This window comes from Coregonus lavaretus (assembly GCF_964263955.1).
Source record: "Coregonus lavaretus genome assembly, chromosome: 14".
Taxonomy (NCBI): domain Eukaryota; kingdom Metazoa; phylum Chordata; class Actinopteri; order Salmoniformes; family Salmonidae; genus Coregonus; species Coregonus lavaretus.
In genome coordinates, this window is record NC_140001.1 from 28,604,020 (window position 1) to 28,628,351 (window position 24,332).

At 43.1% G+C, this 24,332-nt stretch overlaps 1 protein-coding gene across 1 annotated transcript; it reads right to left on the reverse strand.

Moving 5' to 3' along the window:
• Window positions 1-394: 394 nt before the first annotated feature.
• On the reverse strand, window positions 395-24,332 carry LOC311141397 (transcobalamin-2-like). The gene is made up of 10 exons (XM_084176709.1): window positions 24,231-24,332; window positions 23,901-23,968; window positions 7,304-7,496; window positions 6,889-7,058; window positions 6,586-6,738; window positions 6,256-6,425; window positions 1,660-1,834; window positions 1,376-1,556; window positions 1,045-1,163; window positions 395-858 (listed from the first exon to the last, which is right to left on the reverse strand). The coding sequence occupies exons 2-10, from the start codon at window positions 23,956-23,958 to the stop codon at window positions 797-799; spliced, it is 1,281 nt and encodes a 426-aa protein (XP_084032835.1). The 5' UTR covers window positions 23,959-23,968; window positions 24,231-24,332; the 3' UTR covers window positions 395-796.

Here is a 24,332-nt window from a genome sequence, read left to right on the forward strand (position 1 = left end):
AGGGACTTTTTACTAGGATAAAATGTCAGGAATTGTGAAAAACTGAGTTTAAATGTATTTGGCTAAGGTGTATGTAAACTTCCGACTTCAACTGTACCTCAGTCAGGCAGACACTGCATCTTTGGTTGTCAAAAAAAAGTAATACATTCGCTTGTGCATAGCTCCTGCCACCTGCTGTTGTCACCTAATCCTGGATAAATTACAAGCTATGTGTGAAATTCAGGGGTGATGTGAGGTAATTTGACTTTCATTTCATTCTCACCTCCACTTTATCAGAATTATTTATGAATACAAATGACTGGAGAGTAGGCTTAGCCTATTTATTTTTGGAAACAATGGCCACCCCAACCCTTAATACAACACTGCTAAAATGAGTAAATAAAGCAGACAAATATAGCCAAAGGTTTATCTTGTTTATTCAAATGCAAAACGTTTAAACCATACATATTTTTTTATTATTACCAGATTTTGAAATGTTAAGTATAAAAAGGCAATTATTCTCTATAAATGTTTATTCACATAATGTGTTTTTAATCCATAGAGGTAAAAGTGAAGAAAGTCATGAGTTGATTTTCTCTGCTAAAATTAACAGTTCATTTTCACTCACTGGGGAAATGAATCAAGTCCATAAAGGTTGTTGCAAAACTTTGAGTATCCTAAGATCTCTACAATTTTTTTACTCCAAAAATATCCTAGTACATGACAGTATAAATCACATTGTTGAGCTGGATTACTTTCACATCAGATAACTTGACATGACACCTTGTCAATCACTGTGCTTCAAACATCTTGATTCTCAGTAGCTGGTGTTTTCAATGGTGATCTGTTGAGCCGTCTCAATCTTGAAGTCTTTGATACCTAATAGAGAAACCAATCATCGTTTGATCTTTAGTCACAGTAGGAGGGAAATCAATGTTTGGATCAAAGCAGCTAAAACATGAATTGTATTGTTGAGCAATAACTAGTAACGACATAGGAAAGTTGTGTATTTTGCATGTGCAGTTGTGTATATGTTGCCTATGCCATATAACCATCTGTTCTTACCCTGGCTGAGAGCGTTGCCGTCTGAGGAGAGGCGCCAGTATCTGCGGTCGGTCTGTCGAGCCCGTTCCCCATTCACCACGCTCAGGAAGGGTCCCCACAGGCTGGTCTCCTTCTCAAACCTGCAGTGTAGGCAGAGGACGGAGCAAGGAGGAGAGTTCATAATGTTAAACTTATGATATGACACTAAGCTTTTCATCACCACACTGGGAAGTTCTACAAAGTTTGAGTTGTAGCAATGTAAATGAGACAAATTAGCTCTCCAAAAAGTATCAATTTGGAACTTGATTAACATATCAACCAAAATAACTATAAAAGTGCCCCATTAACTCACGTGAAGCCAATGTTCTTCTTTTGAAGGAGTTCAAGGGCATAAACCAACGAGGTGCCCGTTGGCACGTTAACAGAATAGACATCAGGAGCCCCATGTGATTTGATCACCTCAAACTTCAGGGCTACTTTGGTATGGCTCTGTAACACCATCACGGGCTCACTGGCCTCCAGGACCAGGCTGTCTGTAGAGGAAAACCCAACAAAGCAGAGGCAGTAAGAATGAGGAAGATCACACCTCAAAAACAGATTGACCACTGTTGGGTTAGATGATAATGCAGCACTTGCCATCCTCATTGCGACACTGCTTGCCCTTGACTTGCAGATAGGTATTTTGCTGGAGGGCAGGCAGAGTTTGGGACATGGCCATGGGGTTGAGATATGTTCCCTTCCTCACATCTGACCTTATGGCCTCCATTGAGGTAGCACACTCCTGCACCTGGCTGCCCATAGCCAGCAGGGCCTGGGACACAGGGACACACCATGTTATTCCCATGGGAAATGCTTATATTGCTCCACTCAGACATATATGGAAATGCTGCACAGTGCCTTAGGAAAGTATTCAGACCCCTTTACTTTTTCCAAATTTTGTTACGTTACAGCCTTATTCTAAAATGGCTTAAATAAATAAAAATCCTCAGCAATCTACATACAATACCCCATAATGACAAAGCGAAAACAGGTTTTTAGAAATCTTTGCAAATGTATTAAAAACAAAAAACGCATATTATTATTATTATTATTATTAAAAAACAGATACCTTATTTGCATAAGTATTCAGACCCTTTGCTATGAGACTTGAAATTGAGCTCAGGTGCCTCCTGTTTCCACTGATCATCCTTGAGATGTTTCTACAACAACTTGATTGGAGTCCACCTGTGATAAGTTCAATTGATTGGACATGATTTGGAAAGGCACACAACTGTCTATAAAAGGTCCCACAGTTGACAGTGCATGTCACAGCAAAAACCAAGCCATGAGGTGGAAGGAATTGTCCGTAGAGCTCCAAGACAGGATTGTGTCGAGGCACAGATCTGGGGAAGGGTACCAAAAAATGTCTGAAGGTCCCCAAGAACACAGTGCCCTCCATCATTCTTAAATGGAAAAAGTTTGGAACCACCAAGACTCTTTCCAGAGCTGGCCGGCCGGCCAGCCAAACTAATCAATCCGGGGGAGAAGGGCCTTTGTCAGGGAGGTGACCAAGAACCCGATGGTCACTCTGACAGAGCTCCAGAGTTACTCTGGGGAGATGGGAGAACCTTCCAGAAGGACAAGCATCTCTGCAGCACTCCACCAATCAGGCCTTTATGGTAGAGTGGCCAGACGGAAGCCACTCCTTGGAGTTTGCCAAAAGGCACCTAAAGACTCTCAGACCATGAGAAACAAGATTCTCTGGTCTGATGAAACCAAGATTGAACTCTTTGGCCTGAATGCCAAGCGTCACATCTGGAGGAAACCTGGCACCATCCCTACGGTGAAGCATGGTGGCAGCATCATGCTGTGGGGATGTTTTTCAGCGGCAGGGACTGGGAGACTAGTCAAGATCGAGCCAAAGATTAAGTACAGATAGATCCTTGATGAAAACCTGCTCCAGAGCAGGACCTCAGACTGGAGCGAAGGTTCACCTTCCAACAGGACAACGACTCTAAGCACACAGCCAAGACAACACAGGAGTGGCTTCGGGATAAGTCTCTGAATGTCCTTGAGTGGCCCAGCCAGAGCCCGGACTTGAACCCGATCGAACATCTCTGGAGAGACCTGAAAATAGCTGTGCTGCAACGCTGCCCATCCAACCTGACAGAGCTTGAGAGGATCTGCAGAGAAGAATGGGAGAAACTCCCCAAATACAGGTGTGCCAAGCTTGTAGCGCCATACCCAAGAAGACTCGAGGCTGTAGTCGCTGCAAAAGGTGCTTCAACAAAGTACTGCAGAAATGGTCTGAATACTTACAGTCAAAGGTTCGGACACACCTACCCCATTCAAGGGTTTTTCTTAATTTTTTACTATTTTCTACATTGTAGAATAATAGTGAAGACATCAAAACTATGAAATAACACATATGGAATCATGTAGTAACCAAAACAAGTGTTAAACAAATCAAAAATATATTTTAGATTCTTCAAAGTAGCCACCCTTTGCCTTGATGACAGCTTTGCACACTCTTTGCATTCTCTCAACCAGCTTCACCTGGAATGCTTTTTCAACAGTCCTTCACTCTGCGGTCCAACTCATCCCAAAACATCTCAATTGGGTTGAGGTCGGGTGATTGTGGAGGCCAGGTCACCTGATGCAGCACTCCATCACTCTCCTTTGTCAAATAGCCCTTACACAGCCTGGAGGTGTGTTGGGTTCATTGTCCTGTTGAAAAACAAATGATAGTGGGACTAAGCGCAAACCAGATGGGATGGCGTATCGCTGCAGAATGCTGTGGTAGCCATGCTGGTTAAGTGTGCCTTGAATTCTAAATAAATCACTGACAGTGTCACCAGCAAAGCGTCCCAACACCATCACGCCTCCATGCTTCACGGTGGGAACCACACATGCGGAGATAATTCGTTCACCTACTCTGTGTCTCACAAAGACAAGGCGGTTGGAACAAAAAAAATCTCAAATTTGGACTCCAGACCAAAGGACAGATTTCCACTGGTCTAATGTCCATTGCTTGTGTTTCTTGGCCCAAGCAAGTCTCTTCTTATTGGTGTCCTTTAGTATTTGACTTAACATTCCATGATGGTACACTAAGGCATTGTTGGCAGAATAGATGGATGCAGTTCAATGCATGATAATATATAATATAATTCACCAATACATTTCTTGGTAGTCCAAAAATATTGCTATCAGGTTGTAAATCACATTTGGCCTGGTACATTGTTTTCTGCCTCCATTCGGGATGCACTGTTTCAGTTTCAATGACTCAATATTTTGTACAACAACGGACAAATGTATCTAAGTCTGGGAATGCCAATACAATCAAACTAGCAAGGGCAATGATCACAAGTCAGTCATAACGTGGCTAATAGCCTAGCATATCTATTTATGTAGCAAGTAAAAAACACAGCGACTAACGTTAGCTAGCTGCTAGGAGCATGTCATGTATTTGGAGGAGTGGGTGAGTGACTGACTTTTTCCCCTCATATTGTTTTTCGGTGGCTATACACAGCTAGAGATACAGGTGTCATTTGGTTAGCTAGCAAGAACTTGAACGACTGTTAAAGCCAATTTATGCTTGATCCGAAAATGTGATCGGAGGATCCGTATGCAGGGTGTGACGCAATTGCGGCGCCTCCAGAGGTGTGCAGAGGCCAAATTGATGGGTTTGATCAATAGGACTGTAAAGTTCCCAAATGTAAGAGGACTCCCATGGTATTAACATATTTGCAGAAATCCATTCAGGAGTATCTTGTGCCTTTTGGCGAATGCGTTCTAATGATCCAAAGTCGTGCTGTTGCAACTACCTGTGAACACACAGTCCAGTTCAAAGTGAATGATGGCAGGCCTGTGTGGCAAATGGCATGTTTGCATAAAGGCCTACTGTAGCTCTGATTGGCTATGGTGCACCGGTCTACGTAGATTCCCGTCCTGGATGAGACAGATGTTTTATTTACTGCGGTGTCTATTAATTGTCCAAACTTACGGCCGCTTTCCCACTCTATATTGCTATAGAATTTTCACAAATGCCTTAGTATATGTAATTCCCAAACATTCTAAGAATTTATGAAAATTTGAAAATGACCATATCTAAGTGCTTGCTTGTCAGAAAATGTTTTAAAAAGTGTAATTCTTCCTGGGGGTGTATATGTACAGATGTTAATGAGATGTGGGTTCGTTTCCCACGGGGGGCCAGTATGAAAAAAAACAACATGTATGCATTCACTAACTGTAAGTCACTCTGGATACGAGTGTCTGCTAAATGACTAAAATGTAAATGTAGTGGTTTCTTTGCAGCAATTCGACCAAGGCCTGATTCACGCAGTCTCCTCTGAACAGTTGATGTTGAGATGTGTCTGTTACTTTTTTTGTGTCTGTTACTGCAATTTCTGAGTCTGGTAACTCTAATGAACTTATCCTCTGCAGCAGAGGTAACTCTGGGTCTTCCTTTCCTGTGGCGGTCCTCATGAGAGCCAGTTTCATCATAGCTCTTGATGGTTTTTGTGACTGCACCTGAAGAAACTTTCAAAGTTCTTGAAATGTTCCGTATTGACTGACCTTCATGTCTTAAAGTAATGATGGACTGTCGTTTCTCTTTGCTTATTTGAGCTGTTCTTGCCATAATATGGACTTGGTCTTTTACCAAATAGGGCCATCTTCTGTATACCTTGTCACAACACAACTGATTGGCTCCACAAATTAACTTTTAACAAGGCACACCTGTTAATTGAAATGCATTCCAAGTGACTACCTCATGAAGCTGGTTGAGAGAATGCCAAGAGTGTGCAAAGCTGTCATCAAGGCAAAGGTTGGCTACTTTGAAGAATCTCAAATATAAAATATATTTTGATTTGTTCAACACTTTTTGGGTTACTACATGATTCCATGTGTTATTTCATAGTTTTGATTTCTTCACTTTTCTACAATGTAGAAAATAGTAAAAATAAAGAAAAACCCTTGAATGAGTAGGTGTGTCCAAACTTTTGAATGGTACTGTATGTAAATGTAATATTTCTGTTTTTTTTTAAATGATAAATTAGCAAACATTTCTAAAAACCTGTTTTTGCTTTGCCATTATGGGGTATTGTGTGTAAATTCATGAGGGAGGGAAAAAAAAACAATTTTATCAATTTTAGAATAAGGTTGTAATGTAACGAAATGTGGAAAAAGTCAAGGGGTCTGAATACTTTCCGAAGGCACTGTAGGCCTAGAGAGGGGAAGTGACCCAGTCCTTACCTGCACTGCCAGGCCTGTGCTGAACTCATTGCCCATGTGACCATCATCCCGCTGGGAGTCCAGTAGCTTCTGCTTGATGACGCCCAGGGCCTTGTCCAGAGCCGCATCCTGCACCTGAGTGTCAGACTCCTTCAGGCACTGCAGGGCCATCCCAGCCATGGCAAACGTGTCTAAAGAAAGACAGAGGGGATGAAGCAAGGGTATAGCATCATCTCCCTGAAATCACCTATAGAGAATCTGATTGGAGGGAGCCAGTGTGAGTGAATACGTTTTATAGGAAAACAGAATCGGAGTTGGGAGATGCTCCTGGATTTCCTTGGTCATACTTACCGATGCAATCGGAGTCTCCATGTTTGATATGTCCATGCTCTACAGCCCCGATGAGCTTGTTGCTGACGTGAGAATTGACTCTAACTCCACTCACACACAGTGCCAGCACGCCTAGAGAGTACTGGTAGTAATTTGTCAGAGGACGGTGGCTGACTTCAAGAGAGAAAGACGGACACAAATACATATCAGACAAAATAATTAACTAGTAACAGCGACTGGGAAAACAAATAAAGTATGACGGGCAAATTTTATAGAGCATTAACAAAGATGGTAAGGGTCAGATGGTGGAATGAGGAGGCGTACAGGCGATGTGCTCTTTCTCCAGTGCCATCTGTCTCTTGAGATGAGTCAGCAGGGTCTCGCTCCTCTGGTTGACGGTGAAGGTTAGGGTGTTGAGATCGTAGCAGGAGGCCTTCAGGGCCAGAGTGTACAGGGCCAGGCGACCCACCACTGGCTGGCTGTTAGCCAGAGAGCTGAGAGCAGAGGATACAGGGTAAGGGGGAGATACAGGAGAGTTGTGATGGGTAAAGATACTTCAATATAATCTCAGAAGTATCAATCGTAATTCCAGAAATTGGATACAAATGCACTGCAGGTAGTTTTGAAGGCATTGACTACATAAAAGGACGTTTGCACAACTAGGTCATTATCAAGCATGACATTCACAATGACATCTAGAAATGTGCAATAAAAGGGCTTTATAAACATGGTCTTTTACCTCTCAATGTCATTGTGGAAATCTGTTTTGAGTGCATTCAGGTGATCACTCTCCTTGCCAAGGTTGTGGTGAGTGGACAGACGCAGGGCCAGGTGCACACTCGGATTGGGGGATGTTTCCTGGTCCTCCAGAGTACGTAGCAGCTTCTTATTGAGTGAGAGGAGCAGCTCACTATGTTCCGATCCTACAGGATCTGGACACAATGTGGGTTGAAAACTGATGCAACAAGAATAGTACATTATAGCAAAACCTACAGTAAGATTCCAAAAGATGTGCTGTGTGCTCACTGAGACTATATACAGTGGGGAGAACAAGTATTTGATACACTGCCGATTTTGCAGGTTTTCTTACTTACAAAGCATGTAGAGGTCTGTCATTTTTATCATAGGTACACCTCAACTGTGAGAGACGGAATCTAAAACAAAAATCCAGAAAATCACATTGTATGATTTTTAAGTAAATAATTTGCATTTTATTGCATGACATAAGTATTTGATCACCTACCAACCAGTAAGAATTCCAGCTCTCACAGACCTGTTAGTTTTTCTTTAAGAAGCCCTCCTGTTCTCCACTCATTACCTGTATTAACTGCACCTGTTTGAACTCGTTACCTGTATAAAAGACACCTGTCCACACACTCAATCAAACAGACTCCAACCTCTCCACAATGGCCAAGACCAGAGAGCTGTGTAAGGACATCAGGGATAAAATTGTAGACCTGCACAAGGCTGGGATGGGCTACAGGACAATAGGCAAGCAGCTTGGTGAGAAGGCAACAACTGTTGGCGCAATTATTAGAAAATGGAAGAAGTTCAAGATGACGGTCAATCGACTCGGACTGGGGCTCCATGCAAGATCTCACCTTGTGGGGCATCAATGATCATGAGGAAGGTGAGGGATCAGCCCAGAACTACACGGCAGGACCTGGTCAATGACCTGAAGAGAGCTGGGACCACAGTCTCAAAGAAAACCATTAGTAACACACTACGCCGTCATGGATTAAAATCCTGCAGCGCACGCAAGGTCCCCCTGCTCAAGCCAGCGCATGTCCAGGCCCGTCTGAAGTTTGCCAATGACCATCCGGATGATCCAGAGGAGGAATGGGAGAAGGTCATGTGGTCTGATGAGACAAAAATAGAGCTTTTTGGTCTAAACTCCACTCGCCGTGTTTGGAGGAAGAAGAAGGATGAGTACAACCCCAAGAACACCATCCCAACCGTGAAGCGTGGAGGTGGAAACATCATTCTTTGAGGATGCTTTTCTGCAAAGGGGACAGGACGACTGCACCGTATTGAGGAGAGGATGGATGGGGCCATGTATCGCGAGATCTTGGCCAACAACCTCCTTCCCTCAGTAAGATCATTGAAGATGGGTCATGGCTGGGTCTTCCAGCATGACAACGACCCGAAACACACAGCCAGGGCAACTAAGGAGTGGCTCCGTAAGAAGCATCTCAAGGTCCTGGAGTGGCCTAGCCAGTCTCCAGACCTGAACCCAATAGAACATCTTTGGAGGGAGCTGAAAGTCCGTATTGCCCAGCGACAGCCCCGAAACCTGAAAGATCTGGAGAAGGTCTGTATGGAGGAGTGGGCCAAAATCCCTGCTGCAGTGTGTGCAAACTTGGTCAAGACCTACAGGAAACGTATGATCTCTGTAATTGCAAACAAAAGGTTTCTGTACCAAATATTAAGTTCTGCTTTTCTGATGTATCAAATACTTATGTCATGCAATAAAATGCAAATTAATTACTTTAAAATCATACAATGTGATTTTCTGGATTTTTGTTTTAGATTCCGTCTCTCACAGTTGAATTACAGACCTCTACATGCTTTGTAAGTAGGAAAACCTGCAAAATCGGCAGTGTATCAAATACTTGTTCTCCCCACTGTATAGTATCCTCAAACTCTGTAATCTAGGTCAAAGCATTGCACAACAAGTGTTTCCTGTGCTGTATCAGCAATCATATGAAAAAGCAAAGACTTCAGCAACGTAATAACCAAATTAATTTCCACAAGGCAGCCAATTTGTGTCCTTAAGCATGACTTCTCCAACCAGTGTTTCCTGTGTTTCAGCAATCGTAGCAGGACTATGAAAAGCAAAGACATCAGCAACTTAATAACCAAATTAATTTCCACAAGGCAGCCAATTTGTGTCCTTAAGCATGACTTCTCCCACTGTCACCTTGATGTAACTGACTCATACAAGGACAAAGTACAGGCTGCTCATAGTCAGTCTACCCAGGTCACTGTGACCCCAGTGCCAGCGGGATTTTCCAGGCGCTGACAATAGTATGGTGGTAGACAGATGTACTGGTAAGAATGCCTTAGCAACATGAAATCAATTATGTGCATCAAATTACAGAACTTTAATAGAGCAGAGGTGGCACGACACAAGTGAGATTATTTGCATCACAGCAGATTTGTTCAACAAGAGGGGCTGTGCATTATCTATTCAGACTCAAACAATTCATTGCAAAATCATTGAAAGTCCTGCAGTGGATGAAGTGGATCAACGTGTACCAACTCTTAGCCCCAACGTTCCTATGCTGTCCCTTGGACAACAGTCACATACATTTACTGACGGAAACAAATACGTCCCGTCTGTCGAATAAAATTCCATCTGAATTTACTCTGCCGATTGTCCGTGTGGTTGCTTCTTATAATAGGACAGAATTACACAAAATATACAAAGGAACATATTAATAAACAGACTTTCCAAACGTGGGTCTGCTGCAGGTACCTGACATAATCACTTCCACTCTGCTTCACATCATTTTACTACAATGTAAAAATGAATGGAATTGACCCTTTGCTAAGCCCCGCCCCAGAATTTTGGGCAACCAATCATTGGGCCCACTCCAATGTATAGCAACTGTCGCTCGCGTTTAAAATCGGGGCTATGACAAAACCAGATTATTTTCTAAAAATAAAATGTTTAAATGGCTAAATAGTGTACCAGGAGTAATTGCTACTGTGATTCCTGAAATGCAGAGCCTGTTGGAATCCGAAATTATACTTTTGTTACATTGTTTGCTAGTTCAGATGGTTAGCTAGCTCTCAGTCTCATTGACCACCAAACGTTGCTAACGCTAGCTAGCTAGCAAACCACTTAATATAACTTGTTTTCTCAAAATATATGTTCGCCTAGTTAAGTTAGCAATGTTATGAATACAACTCCCATCTGCTGTCGACATCAGGATATGATTTGAGAGCACTAGTTAGCTCCAAAAGTTGTTATAGCTTTGACTGCATGCTGACAGTGAATTCAGATCCATTCAGTGGCTAGCTACACTACTAACATCATTTTACCAGGTTCCCGTGAAGCAATTGTAATGACAGTCCACTACAACATACCCAAGAACTTCCTGATTAGCAAGGGGTAGTCGGTGTTTAATTTCATGTGGAATTGGGCTTGTCAAATCAAACTTTATTTTTCACATGCGCCGAATACAACAGGTGTAGACCTTACCGTGAAATGCTTACTTACAGTATCTCACAAAAGTGAGTACACCCCTCACATTTTTGTAAATATTTTAGTATATCTTTTCATGTGACAACACTGAAGAAATGACACTTTGCTACAATGTAAAGTAGTGAGTGTACAGCTTGTATAACAGTGTAAATTTGCTGTCCCCTCAAAATAACTCAACACACAGCCATTAATGTCTAAACCGCTGGCAACAAAAGTGAGTACACCCCTAAGTGAAAATGTCCAAATTGGGCCCAATTAGCCATTTTCCCTCCCCGGTGTCATGTGACTCGTTAGTGTTACAAGGTCCCAGGTGTGAATGGGGAGCAGGTGTGTTAAATTTGGTGTCATCGCTCACACTCCCTCATACTGGTCACTGGAAGTTCAACATGGCACCTCATGACAAAGAACTCTCTGAGGATCTGAAAAAAAGAATTGTTGCTCTACATAAAGATGGCCTGGGCTATAAGAAGATTGCGAAGACCCTGAAACTGAGCTGCAGCACGGTGGCCAAGACCATACAGCGGTTTAACAGGACAGGTTCCACTCAGAACAGGCCTCATCATGGTCGACCAAAGAAGTTGAGTGCACGTGCTCAGCGTCATATCCAGAGGTTGTCTTTGGGAAATAGACGTATGAGTGCTGCCAGCATTGCTGCAGAGGTTGAAGGGATGGGGGGGTCAGCCTGTCAGTGCTCAGACCATACGCCGCACACTGCATCAAATTGGTCTGCATGGCTGTCGTCCCAGAAGGAAGCCTCTTCTAAAGACGATGCACAAGAAAGCCTGCAAACAGTTTGCTGAAAACAAGCAAACTAAGGACATGGATTACTGGAACCATGTCCTGTGGTCTGATGAGACCAAGATAAACTTATTTGGTTCAGATGGTGTCAAGCGTGTGTGGCGGCAACCATGTGACGAGTACAAAGACAAGTGCCTACAGTCAAGCATGGTGGTGGGAGTGTCATGGTCTGGGGCTGCATGAGTGCTGCCGGCACTGGGGAGCTACAGTTCATTGAGGGAACCATGAATGCCAACATGTACTGTGACATACAGAGCATGATCCCCTCCCTTCGGAGCCTGGGCCGCAGGGCAGTATTCCAACATGATAACGACCCCAAACACACCTCCAAGACGACCACTACCTTGCTAAAGAAGCTGAGGGTAAAGGTGATGGACTGGCCAAGCATGTCTCCAGACCTAAACCCTATTGAGCATCTGTGGGGCATCCTCAAACGGAAGGTGGAGGAGTGCAAGGTCTCTAACATCCACCAGCTCCGTGATGTCGTCATGGAGGAGTGGAAGAGGACTCCAGTGGCAACCTGTGAAGCTCTGGTGAACTCCATGCCCAAGAGGGTTAAGGCAGTGCTGGAAAATGATGGTGGCCACACAAAATATTGACACTTTGGGCCCAATTTGGACATTTTCACTTAGGGGACAGCAAATGTACACTGTTATACAAGCTGTACTTTTTATTTTTATTTATTTCACCTTTATTTAACCAGGTAAGCCAGTTGAGAACAAGTTCTCATTAACAACTGCGACCTGGCCAAGATAAAGCATAGTAGTGCGATAAAAACAACACAGAGTACACTCACTACTTCACGACCTCCTCCCTATAGGCTATCTCTTCGTTGTCGGTGATCAGGCATACCACTGTTGTGTCATCAGCAAACTTAATGATGGTGTTGGAGTCATGCTTGGCCATGCAGTCGTAGGTGAACAGGGCAGTACAGGAGGGGGCCAAGCACGCACCCCTGAGGGGCCCCCAGTGTTGACGATCAGCGTGGCAGACGTGTTGTTGCCTACCCTTACCACCTGGGGGCAGCCCGTCAGGAAGTCCAGGATCCAGTTGCAGAGGGAGGAGTTTAGTCCTAGGGTCCTTATCTTAGTGATGACCTTTGTGGGCACTATGGTGTTGAACGTTGAGCTGTAGTCAATGAACAGCATTCTCACATAGGTGTTCCTTTTGTCCAGGTGGGAAAGGGCAGTGTGAAGTGCGATTGAGATTGCATCATCTGTGGATCTGTTGGGGCGGTATGCGAATTGGAGTGGGCCAAGGCTATCCGGGATGATGCTGTTGATGTGAGCCATGACCAGCCTTTCAAAGCACTTCATGGCTACCGACGTGAGTGCTATGGAGCGGTAATCATTTAGGCAGGTTACCTTCGCTTCCTTGGGCACAGGGACTATGGTGGTCTGCTTGAAACATGTACAGTGAGGGAAAAAAGTATTTTGTACGTTTGCCCACTGACAAAGAAATGATCAGTCTATAATTTTAATGGTAGGTTTATTTGAACAGTGAGAGACAGAATAACAACAAAAAATAACCAGAAAAACGCATGTCAAAAATGTTATAAATTGATTTGCATTTTAATGAGGGAAATAAGTATTTGACCCCTCTGCAAAACATGACTCAGTACATGGTGGAAAAACCCTTGTTGGCAATCACAGAGGTCAGACGTTTCTTGTAGTTGGCCACCAGGTTTGCACACATCTCAGGAGGGATTTTGTCCCACTCCTCTTTGCAGATCTTCTCCAAGTCATTAAGGTTTCGAGGCTGACGTTTGGCAACTCGAAGCTTCAGCTCCCTCTACAGATTTTCTATGGGATTAAGGTCTGGAGACTGGCTAGGCCACTCCAGGACCTTAATGTGCTTCTTCTTGAGCCACTCCTTTGTTGCCTTGGCCGTGTGTTTTGGGTAATTGTCATGCTGGAATACCCATCCACGACCCATTTACAATGCCCTGGCTGAGGGAAGGAGGTTCTCACCCAAGATTTGACGGTACATGGCCCCGTCCATCGTCCCTTTGATGCGGTGAAGTTGTCCTGTCCCCTTAGCAGAAAAACACCCCCAAAGCATAATGTTTCCACCTCCATGTTTGACGGTGGGGATGGTGTTCTTGGGGTCATAGGCAGCATTCCTCCTCCACCAAACACGGCGAGTTGAGTTGATGCCGAAGAGCTCCATTTTGGTCTCATCTGACCACAACACTTTCACCCAGTTCTCCTCTGAATCATTCAGATGTTCATTGGCAAACTTCAGACGGGCATGTATATGTGCTTTCTTGAGCAGGGGGACCTTGCGGGCGCTGCAGGATTTCAGTCCTTCACGGCGTAGTGTGTTACCAATTATTTTCTTGGTGACTATGGTCCCATCTGCCTTGAGATCATTGACAAGATCCTCCCGTGTAGTTCTGGGCTGATTCCTCACCGTTCTCATGATCATTGCAACTCCACGAGGTGAGAACTTGAATGGAGCCCCAGGTCGAGGGAGATTGACAGTTATTTTGTGTTTCTTCTATTTGCGAATAATCGCAACAACTGTTGTCACCTTCTCACCAAGCTGCTTGGCGATGGTCTTGTAGCCCATTCCAGCCTTGTGTAGGTCTACAATCTTGTCCCTGACATCCTTGGAGAGCTCTTTGGTCTTGGCCATGGTGGAGAGTTTGGAATCTGATTGATTGATTGCTTCTGTGGACAGGTGTCTTTTGTACAGGTAACAAGCTGAGATTAGGAGCACTCCCTTTAAAAGTGTGCTCCTAATCTCAGCTCGTTACCTGTATAAAAGACACCTGGGAGCCAGAAATCTTTCTGATTGAGAGGGGGTCAAATACTTATTTCCCTCATTAAAATGCAAATCAATTTATAACATTTTTGACATGCGTTTTTCTGGATTTTGTTGTTATTCTGTCTCTCACTGTTCAAATAAACCTACCATTAAAATTATAGACTGATCATTTCTTTGTCAGTGGGCAAACGTACAAAATCAGCAGGGGATCAAATACTTTTTTCCCCTCACTGTAGGTATTACAGACTCAGTCAGGGAGAGGTTGAAAATGTCAGTGAAGACACTTGCCAGTTGCATGCTTTGAGTACACGTCCTGAATGTTGACCTGTTTAAAAGGTCTTGCTCACATCGGCTACCAAAAGCGTTATCACACAGTCGTCCGGAACAGCTGGTGTTCTCATGCATGCTCCAGTGTTGCTTGCCTCGAAGCGAGCATAAAAGGCATTTAGCTCGTCTGGTAGGCTCGCGTCCCTGGGCAGCTCGCGGCTGGGTTTCCTTTTGTAGTCCATTATAGTTTTCAAGCCCTGCCACATCCGACTAACGTCAGAGCCAGTGTAGTAGGATTCAATCTTAATCCTGTATTGACGCTTTGCCTGTTTGATGGTTCGTCTGAGGGCGTAGCGGGATTTCCTATAAGCGTCCGGATTAGTGTCCCGCTCCTTGAAAGCAGCAGCTCTAGCCTTTAGCTCTAAGCGGATGTTGCCTGTAATCCATGACATCTGGTTGGGATATGTATCGCAGCCGGCCGCGACCGGGAGACTCATGGGTGGCGCACAATTGGCCCAGCGTCGTCCAGGGTAGGGGAGGGAATGGCCGGCAGGGATGTAGCTCAGTTGATAGAGCATGGTGTTTGCAACGCCAGGGTTGTGGGTTCGATTCCCACAGGGGGCCAGTATAAAAAAAAATAATATGTAAGTCGCTCTGGATAAGAGCGTCTGCTAAATGACTAAAATGTAAATGTAAATGTAATATGTACGTACGGTCACTGTGGGGACGACGTCGTCGATGCACTTATTGATGAAGCCGATGACTGAGGTGGTATACTCCTCAATGCCATTGGATGAATCCCGGAACATATTCCAGTCAGTGCTAGCAAAACAGTCCTGTAGCGTAGCATCCGCGTCATCTGACCACTTCCGTATTGAGCGAGTCACTGGTACTTCCTACTTTAGTTTTTGCTTGTAAGCAGGAATCAGGAGGATAGAATTATTGACAGATTTGCCAAATGGAGGGCGAGGGAGAGCTTTGTATGCGTGTGTCTCTGTGTGTGGAGTAAAGGTGGTCTAGAGTTTTTTTTCCTCTGGTTGCACATGTAACATGCTGGTAGAAATTAGGTAAAACGGATTTAAGTTTGCCTGCATTAAAGTCCCCGGCCACTTCTGGATGAGCATTTTGTTGTTTGCTTATGGCCTTATACAGCTCGTTGAGTACGGTCTTAGTGCCGGCATCGGTTTGTGGTGGTAAATAGATGGCTACAAATAAAATAGATGAGAACTCTCTTGATAGATAGTGTGGTCTACAGCTTATCATAAGGTACTCTACCTCAGGCGAGCAATACCTCGAGACTTCTTTAATATTAGACATCGCACACCAGCTGTTACTGACAAATAGACACACACCGGCGCCCCTTGTCTTACCAGACGTAGCTTCTCTGTCCTGCCGATGCATGGAAAATCCCGCCAGCTCTATATTATCTGTGTCGTTGTTCAGCCACGACTGGGTGAAACATAAGATATTACAGTTTTTAATGTCCCATGGGTAGGATATTCTTGATCGTAGATCATCCATTTTGTTTTCCAATGATTGCACGTTGGCCATTGAACGGATGGTAGTGGAGGTTTACTCACTCGCCTACGAATTCTCAGAAGGCAGCCCGACCTCCGCCCCCTTTTTCTCCATCTTTTCTTCACGCAAATGACGGGGATTTGGGCCCGTTCCCGAGAAAGCAGTATATCCTTCGCGTTGGACTCGTTAAAGAAAAAATCTTCGTCCAGTTCGAGGTAATCGCTGTTCTGATGTCCAGAAGTTATTTTAGGTCATAAGAGACAGTAGCAGCAACATTATGTACACAATAAGTTACAAAATAAGTTACAAACAACGCGAAAAAACTAACAAAATAGCACAGTTGGTTAAGAGCCCGTAAAACGGCAGCCATCCCCTCCGGCGCCATTGTTGCAACAGTAACCAAGAGGGGGGCAGGGCTTAGCGAAGTGTCATATTTATTCAACATTCGTGACACAGAGGACATGAAGCTAGCTATGGATTTTTGTGCCGATGATGTCCAAGAGTATCGGATAGCATCGGTGCATCATGCCTAACCAACTCTGTACTTTCCCACTGGCTCTTCAAATAACTAGTGTTGAGTAAATGCATTTGTGAGGAAACTCAGGTGAAGGAAGTTTGATGAACTTCACCAACTTGGGTGGAGCGGAGACCAGGTTTTGTAGAATCGCAGACTGGTCTCATATACTAGACGTAACATAGTAAATGTACATCTGGGACACTCAAATTAGTATGATATGTTACGTTTGGTATAGTTACATAAGATAAGTTACTTAAGGCAAAACCGAGAGGGGGGTATAACGCAAACATCTAGCAATTCAAAGGCTAACCCTTCCCCTAACCTTAACCCCTATCAACTAGTGGCTAACGTTAGCATTAGCCACCTAGCTAATGTTAGCAACAACAAATTGGAATTCCTAAAATATCATATGTTTTGCAAATTCGTAACATATCGTACAAATTGCAATTCGTAACATATTGTACAAATGGCAATTCTTAACATATCATACGAAATGCAATTCATAACATATCATACGAAATGGATGATGGACATCCACAAATTAATACATACCATATGAAATGTAAGGGACGGATCAACGTTTACAGAATGGTTACCTAGAAGAAAATGGGGGAGTGTCATGCTTTTTCAATTTCAGTCAAGGGGAGGGTTTAGTATATAAATACATATATACACTACCGTTCAAAAGTTTGGGGTCACTTCGAAATTTCCTTGTTTTCGAAAGAAAAGCAATTTTTTTGTCCATAAAAATAACATCAAATTGATCAGAAATACAGTGTAGACATTGTTAATGTTGTAAATGGCTGTTGTAGCTGGAAACGGCTGATTTTTAATGGAATATCTACAGTGGGGAAAAAAAGTATTTAGTCAGCCACCAATTGTGCAAGTTCTCCCACTTAAAAAGATGAGAGAGGCCTGTAATTTTCATCATAGGTACACGTCAACTATGACAGACAAAATTAGAAAAATAAATCCAGAAAATCACATTGTAGGATTTTTAATTTATTTATTTGCAAATTATGGTGGAAAATAAGTATTTGGTCACCTACAAACAAGCAAGATTTCTGGCTCTCACAGACCTGTAACTTCTTCTTTAAGAGGCTCCTCAGTCCTCCACTCGTTACCTGTATTAATGGCACCTGTTTGAACTTGTTATCAGTATAAAAGACACCTGTCCACAACCTCAAACAGTCACACTCCAAACTCCACTATGGCCAAGACCAAAGAGCTGTCAAAGGACACCAGAAACAAAATTGTAGACCTGCACCAGGCTGGTAAGACTGAATCTGCAATAGGTAAGCAGCTTGGTTTGAAGAAATCAACTGTGGGAGCAATTATTAGGAAATGGAAGACATACAAGACCACTGATAATCTCCCTCGATCTGGGGCTCCACGCAAGATCTCACCCCGTGGGGTCAAAATGATCACAAGAATGGTGAGCAAAAATCCCAGAACCACACGGGGGGACCTAGTGAATGACCTGCAGAGAGCTGGGACCAAAGTAACAAAGCCTACCATCAGTAACACACTACGCCGCCAGGGACTCAAATCCTGGAGTGCAAGACGTGTCCCTCTGCTTAAGCCAGTACATGTCCAGGCCCGTCTGAAGTTTGCTAGAGTGCATTTGGATGATCCAGAAGAGGATTGGGAGAATGTCATATGGTCAGATGAAACCAAAATAGAACTTTTTGGTAAAAACTCAACTCGTCGTGTTTGGAGGACAAAGAATGCTGAGTTGCATCCAAAGAACACCATACCTACTGTGAAGCATGGGGGTGGAAACATCATGCTTTGGGGCTGTTTTTCTGCAAAGGGACCAGGACGACTGATCCGTGTAAAGGAAAGAATGAATGGGGCCATGTATCGTGAGATTTTGAGTGAAAACCTCCTTCCATCAGCAAGGGCATTGAAGATGAAACGTGGCTAGGTCTTTCAGCATGACAATGATCCCAAACACACCGCCCGGGCAATGAAGGAGTGGCTTCGTAAGAGGCATTTCAAGGTCCTGGAGTGGCCTAGCCAGTCTCCAGATCTCAACCCCATAGAAAATCTTTGGAGGGAGTTGAAAGTCCGTGTTGCCCAGCGACAGCCCCAAAACATCACTGCTCTAGAGGAGATCTGCATGGAGGAATGGGCCAAAATACCAGCAACAGTGTGTGAAAACCTTGTGAAGACTTACAGAAAACGTTTGACCTGTGTCATTGCCAACAAAGGGTATATAACAAAGTATTGAGAAACTTTGTTATTGACCAAATACTTATTTTCCACCATAATTTGCAAATAAATTCATTAAAAATCCTACAATGTGATTTTCTGGATTTTTTTTTCTCATTTTGTCTGTCATAGTTGACGTGTACCTATGATGAAAATTACAGGCCTCTCTCATCTTTTTAAGTGGGAGAACTTGCACAATTGGTGGCTGACTAAATACTTTTTTTCCCCACTGTACATAGGCGTACAGAGGCCCATTATCAGCAACCATCAGTCCTGTGTTCCAATGGTACGTTGTGTTTGCTAATCCAAGTTTATCATTTTAAAAGGCTAATTGATCATTAGAAAACCCTTTTGCAATTATGTTAGCACAGCTGAAAACTGTTGTGCTGATTAAAGAAGCAATAAAACTGGCCTTCTTGAGACTAGTTGAGAATCTGGAGCATCAGCAATTGTGGGTTCGATTACAGGCTCAAAATGGCCAGAAACAAAAAACGTTCTTCTGAAACTCGTCAGTCTATTCTTGTTCGGAGAAATTAAGGCTATTCCATGTGAGAAATTGCCAAGAAACTGAAGATCTCGTACAACGCTGTGTACTACTACTTTCACAGAACAGCGCAAACTGTCTCTAACCAGAATAGAAAGAGGAGTGGGAGGCCCCGGTGTACAACTGAGCAAGAGGACAAATACATTAGAGTGTCTCGTTTGAGAAACAGACGCCTCACAGGTCCTCAACTGGCAGCTTCATTAAATAGTACCCGCAAAACACCAGTCTCAATGTCAACAGTGAAGAGGCGACTCCGGGATGCTGACCTTCTAGGCAGAGTTGAAAAGAAAAAGCCAATTCTCAGACTGGCCAATAAAAATAAAAGATTAAGATGGGCAAAAGAACACAGACACGGTACAGAGGAAGATTGGAAAAAAGTGTTATGGACAGACAAATCGAAGTTTGAGGTGTTCGGATCACAAAGAAGAACATTTGTGAGACGCAGACCAAATGAAAAGATGCTGGAGGAGTGCTTGATGCCATCTGTCAAGCATGGTGGAGGCAATGTGATGGTCTGGGGGTGCTTTGGTGGGTGTAAAGTGGGAGATTTGTACAGGGTAAAAGGGATCTTGAAGGAGGAAGGCTATCACTCCATTTTGCAACGCCATGCCATACTCTGTGGACGGCACTTGATTGGAGCCAATTTCCTCCAACAACAGGACAATGACCCAAAGCACAGCTCCAAACTATGCAAGAACTATTTAGGGAAGAAGCAGTCAGCTGGTATTCTGTCTATAATGGAGTGACCAGCACAGTCACCAGATCTCAACCCTATTGAGCTGTTGTGGGAGCAGCTTGACCGTATGGTACGTAAGAAGTGCCCATCAAGCCAATCCAACTTGTGGGAGGTGCTTCAGGAAGCATGGGGTGAAATCTCTTCAGATTACCTCAACAAAATGACAACTAGAATGCCAAAGGTCTGCAAGGCTGAAATTGCTGCAAATGGAGGATTCTTTGACGAAAGCAAAGTTTGAAGGACACAATTATTATTTCAATTAAAAATCATTATTTCTAACCTTGTCAATGACTACATTTCCTATTCATTTTGCTATATTTCCTATTCAAATAAATGTAATGTATGTTTTCCTGGAAAACAAGGACATTTCTAAGTGACCCCAAACTTTTGAACGGTAGTGTATATAAATAAAAGTGTGCCCGATGCCGCCCCTCCATCTCTGATTCTCCGCTGGGCGCGCAATATTAAGTGCACCTAGAGGCTATTTAGTGTGGTTTCAATCAAATGATCCATAGCCTACGAAGTGCATGCTCGGAGAAGCACAGAGCAAAGTTATATGTCTAAGACAGCTGCTGGGATGGTGTAAATGAAAATAGGCTGCATTACACACAGCAATGGATATTCCAACCCTGAGCCCTGGCCTGCTCTGCTCTTGCTGATCAAACACTTTTTTGAGTGCTGCTAAACTAATGGCTGTGCTGTGTAGGGCTACAGTGGCAGTTCAGGAGGAGAGTCAAAGGTTTCTTTCCATATTTTTATATTTTTTAAGCCTAGTCCAAAAAAAGTCACTTTTGCGTGCGGACTATCCATAGCCTATGTTCTGTTCAGTTTGAGAAGGAAAGCGCAAAGATGAGAAGGAGGACCGGAGGTCAACTTTGATAGCTTGGTACTACTATACTGAACAAATATATAAACGCCACATACAATTTCAACGATTTTACTGAGTTACAGTTCATATAAGGAAATCAGTCAATTGAAATAAATAAATTAGGACCTAACCTTGGATTTCACTTGACTGGGCAGGGGCGCAGCCATGGGTGGGCCTGGGAGGGCTTATGCCCACCCACTGGGGAGCCAGGCCCAGCCAATCAGAATGAATTTTTCCACACAAAAGGGCTTTATAACAGACAGTAATACTTCTCAGTTTCATCAGCTGTCCGGGTGGCTGGTCTCAGACGATCCCGCAGGTGAAGAAGCTGAATGTGGAGGTCCTGGACTGGCGTGGTTACACGTGGTCTGCGGTTGTGAGGCCGGTTGGACGTACTGCCAAATTCTCTAAAACGACGTTGGAGGCGGCTTATGGTAGAGAAATTAACATTCAATTCTCTGGCAACAGCTCTGGTGGACATTCCTGCAATCAGCAAGCCAATTGCACACTCCCTCAAAAACTTCAGACATCTGTGGCATTGTGTTGTGTGACAAAACTGCACATTTTAGAGTGGCCTTTTATTGTATACAGGTGCACCTTGTGCCGGGAATGATCATGCTGTTTAATCAGTGTATTGATATGTCACACCTGTCAGGTGGATGGATTATCTTGGCAAAGGAGAAATGTTCATTAACAGGGATGTAAACACATTTGTGCACAACATTTTAGAGAAATAAGCTTTTTGTGCATATGGAAAATGTTGTGGATCTTTTATTTCAGCTCATGAAACATGGGACCAACACTTTACATGTTGCGTTTATATTTTTATTCAGTATATTATTGATTTTATTCAAAACAATATGTTTCTTGCCCACAATGTATTTATCAGAGTTATTGATTCGAGTAACTTACACTGTGGTGCTGAAACTTCAAGCAGCAGCAGCGGCACAATCAATCAGAAATGGACAGCTCATGGTACTGAAAGTAGGCAAATTCGAGTAGGCATAATTCATTTCAACTGTCTACATTTTAATTAGACTTTACTAACAACAAGAGGGCTTTGTGTTGGAGCTTATTTCTTCCTATTTAAGAAATAAGAGGTAGGCCTACTTGTTTGACAGATGTAAATTAGGCTATAGGCTGCTATATCCATAGATTTGTGGGTAAATTCCTCCACCCACCATGCACTCTTTAAATAGCCTACCTCGTGTCAGTGAAGGGCTGTTAAGTTAAAACCAAGACTCGAATTGAGGGGGTTTGCCATCGGCCTACCTTTTATTAAAGAATAATTGGAAAAAAAGCACAGGCCTACCCCTTGTTAGCTTAAGATTTTGAAGAAAATAGAATGGGATCCAATTATATAAAGAGATCTATAAAAACGCTTTGGTCCACAATGCTTTATGCTAGAGACAAGCTGTAAAATACCCGGGAAAGACGTGAGTCCGATGGGTTGGGTTAAGCAACGGAAGAAGAGTATCCAGCAGTTAAAGCTTACATTTTTCTGCGTCGGTAGGCCTACTCTTTCTGGGGTGGAAAGGTAGGCGCAACTTTTGAAAGTACCATGCTCAGATTCCTAATGACGTCTCAGATGTAAATATTTGCAAACAGGGACAATTTTGTTGCAAACAAAACACACTGATTTGGAATTGGCCTGTAACTTACGTAGAATTGCGTGAAATGTTTATAAATGGCTAGTTTTTCTCTGACCTGTAAATACGATGATAGATTCATTCACTGCTTTTACTATAAAGGATATATTTTCAGTTCTGTTTTGTATGCACACTGCCCTTGCCTTTGAATGAAGAATCAACTATTTTGCCAGTTCACTTCATCTATTTTGTGGAACGAGTCCTCTTTGCATTCACATTGCTATGTTTAGAAAGGAACCAATATCTTTGTCCAACATTCACTCAATGCACTCTGGGTTTTTACAGTGCAGGACAAGCCATTCAATCAGAATGTGTTATCGGACAGCTAGATGTACCTACTTACATTTTGGAAGTTAATAGATTGCATTTAATTAAAATATGAGACATAATAATTGTAATCAGAAGATACTATAAACATGTACATTTTATTGCTAACAGAATACATAGCAATAGAATAACTGCAAAATAAATAATGCTGTAATTGAAAATTGTACACCCAAGGTAGGCTACTGCCCCTTTAAAGCTAGAATATATGTTGTACCCTATGTTGTGATTCTCTCCAAATATGTTGTCTTCACACACTATTCAAACCCCACAATCAATAAATAGCGTATGAAGCTCTCTTAGTCTATAGATCACATATTGCAAACAAATAATCTGAACTAAAAACTCACACATTTTGGAATTTCTGTGCGTCCTTGACAATCGCTAATCAATATCCAAAAACAGCACACATTTCCCCCCGCGAACCTGCACCATATTCTCTTGTGGCACCAACGTGAGGGTTTTTGGCAAGGGAAACGGTGTTGCAGTAGTCTAGTGTGTGGTGCATGAATAATGACAAGCGAACCTGCGGAGCGTTGCGTTCACATTGCCCTAAAAAAGGGACCCGGACCGCGGAATTCAACCGAACCGAACTCAGCCCACCTTTCGAGATGGTCTCAGTTCGGTTCGCTTCAGGGGCTCTTTTGAGGGGTCTGAGTTCCTTTAGAGTGTTCGCACTGCACACAAAAAATGGCTGAAAGAGACCAAGTGTGAAAACACCCTTAGAGCAACAGCAATGAGCAACAATCGGTGCTTGTATTTGATTAACGTTTCATGAAAAAGTATGGATTTCAACAAACAAAGGCATGCAACTACAGAGGACAAACATAGGTGGTCGTTTCATAAGTTATATATATTTTTTATATTGACCTTGACCAATCAGGTGTTCTAATATTGTGTTTCTGGGATAAATTATAGTTACCACAGGGTTTGCTTGCAACCAGTGCCAGCAGTCCACTCACAATGTACAGGGTATACATTTTGACCAACCTTAGAGAGGGGAAAAAAACAGCTAGAATCAATAGATTTTCATTTACAGTAGCCAACTAACGTTCGCTATATAGTGAAAATAAGTGTCCAAACTAGCTGAGTAAACTCAACCCCGTCCATAAATCTCTACGAACGGAGTTGAGTTTACTCGGCTGTCCATCCCTACCCTATTGTTGTTGATAGACAAGCCAATAGATTAGCTATTCCTAAAATGACATTTCACACATGATTCATCTTAATGATCCAAATCTATGTCGCTTACCTGTAGAGTGACCTTGTTGTCAAGACAAGAGGATACCTTCTTTAACTTGATTTTATGTTGACATTGCTCTCATGTATTGGTCGTGTCAAGTGACCTGGTGTT

What these genes read in the sequence shown, in the direction of transcription:
- LOC311141397 (XM_084176709.1), bottom strand. Translation starts at nt 23,958, where the DNA reads ATGTATACCCTGTACATTGTGAGTGGACTGCTGGCACTGGTTGCAAGC. An exon ending in GCACAGGCCTGGCAGTGCAG is followed by an intron (nt 1,835 to 6,255) that starts GTAAGGACTGGG and finishes CCTGTGTCCCAG; the next exon opens with GCCCTGCTGGCTATGGGCAG. An exon ending in AAGAAGAACATTGGCTTCAC is followed by an intron (nt 1,164 to 1,375) that starts GTGAGTTAATGG and finishes CCTACACTGCAG; the next exon opens with GTTTGAGAAGGAGACCAGCC.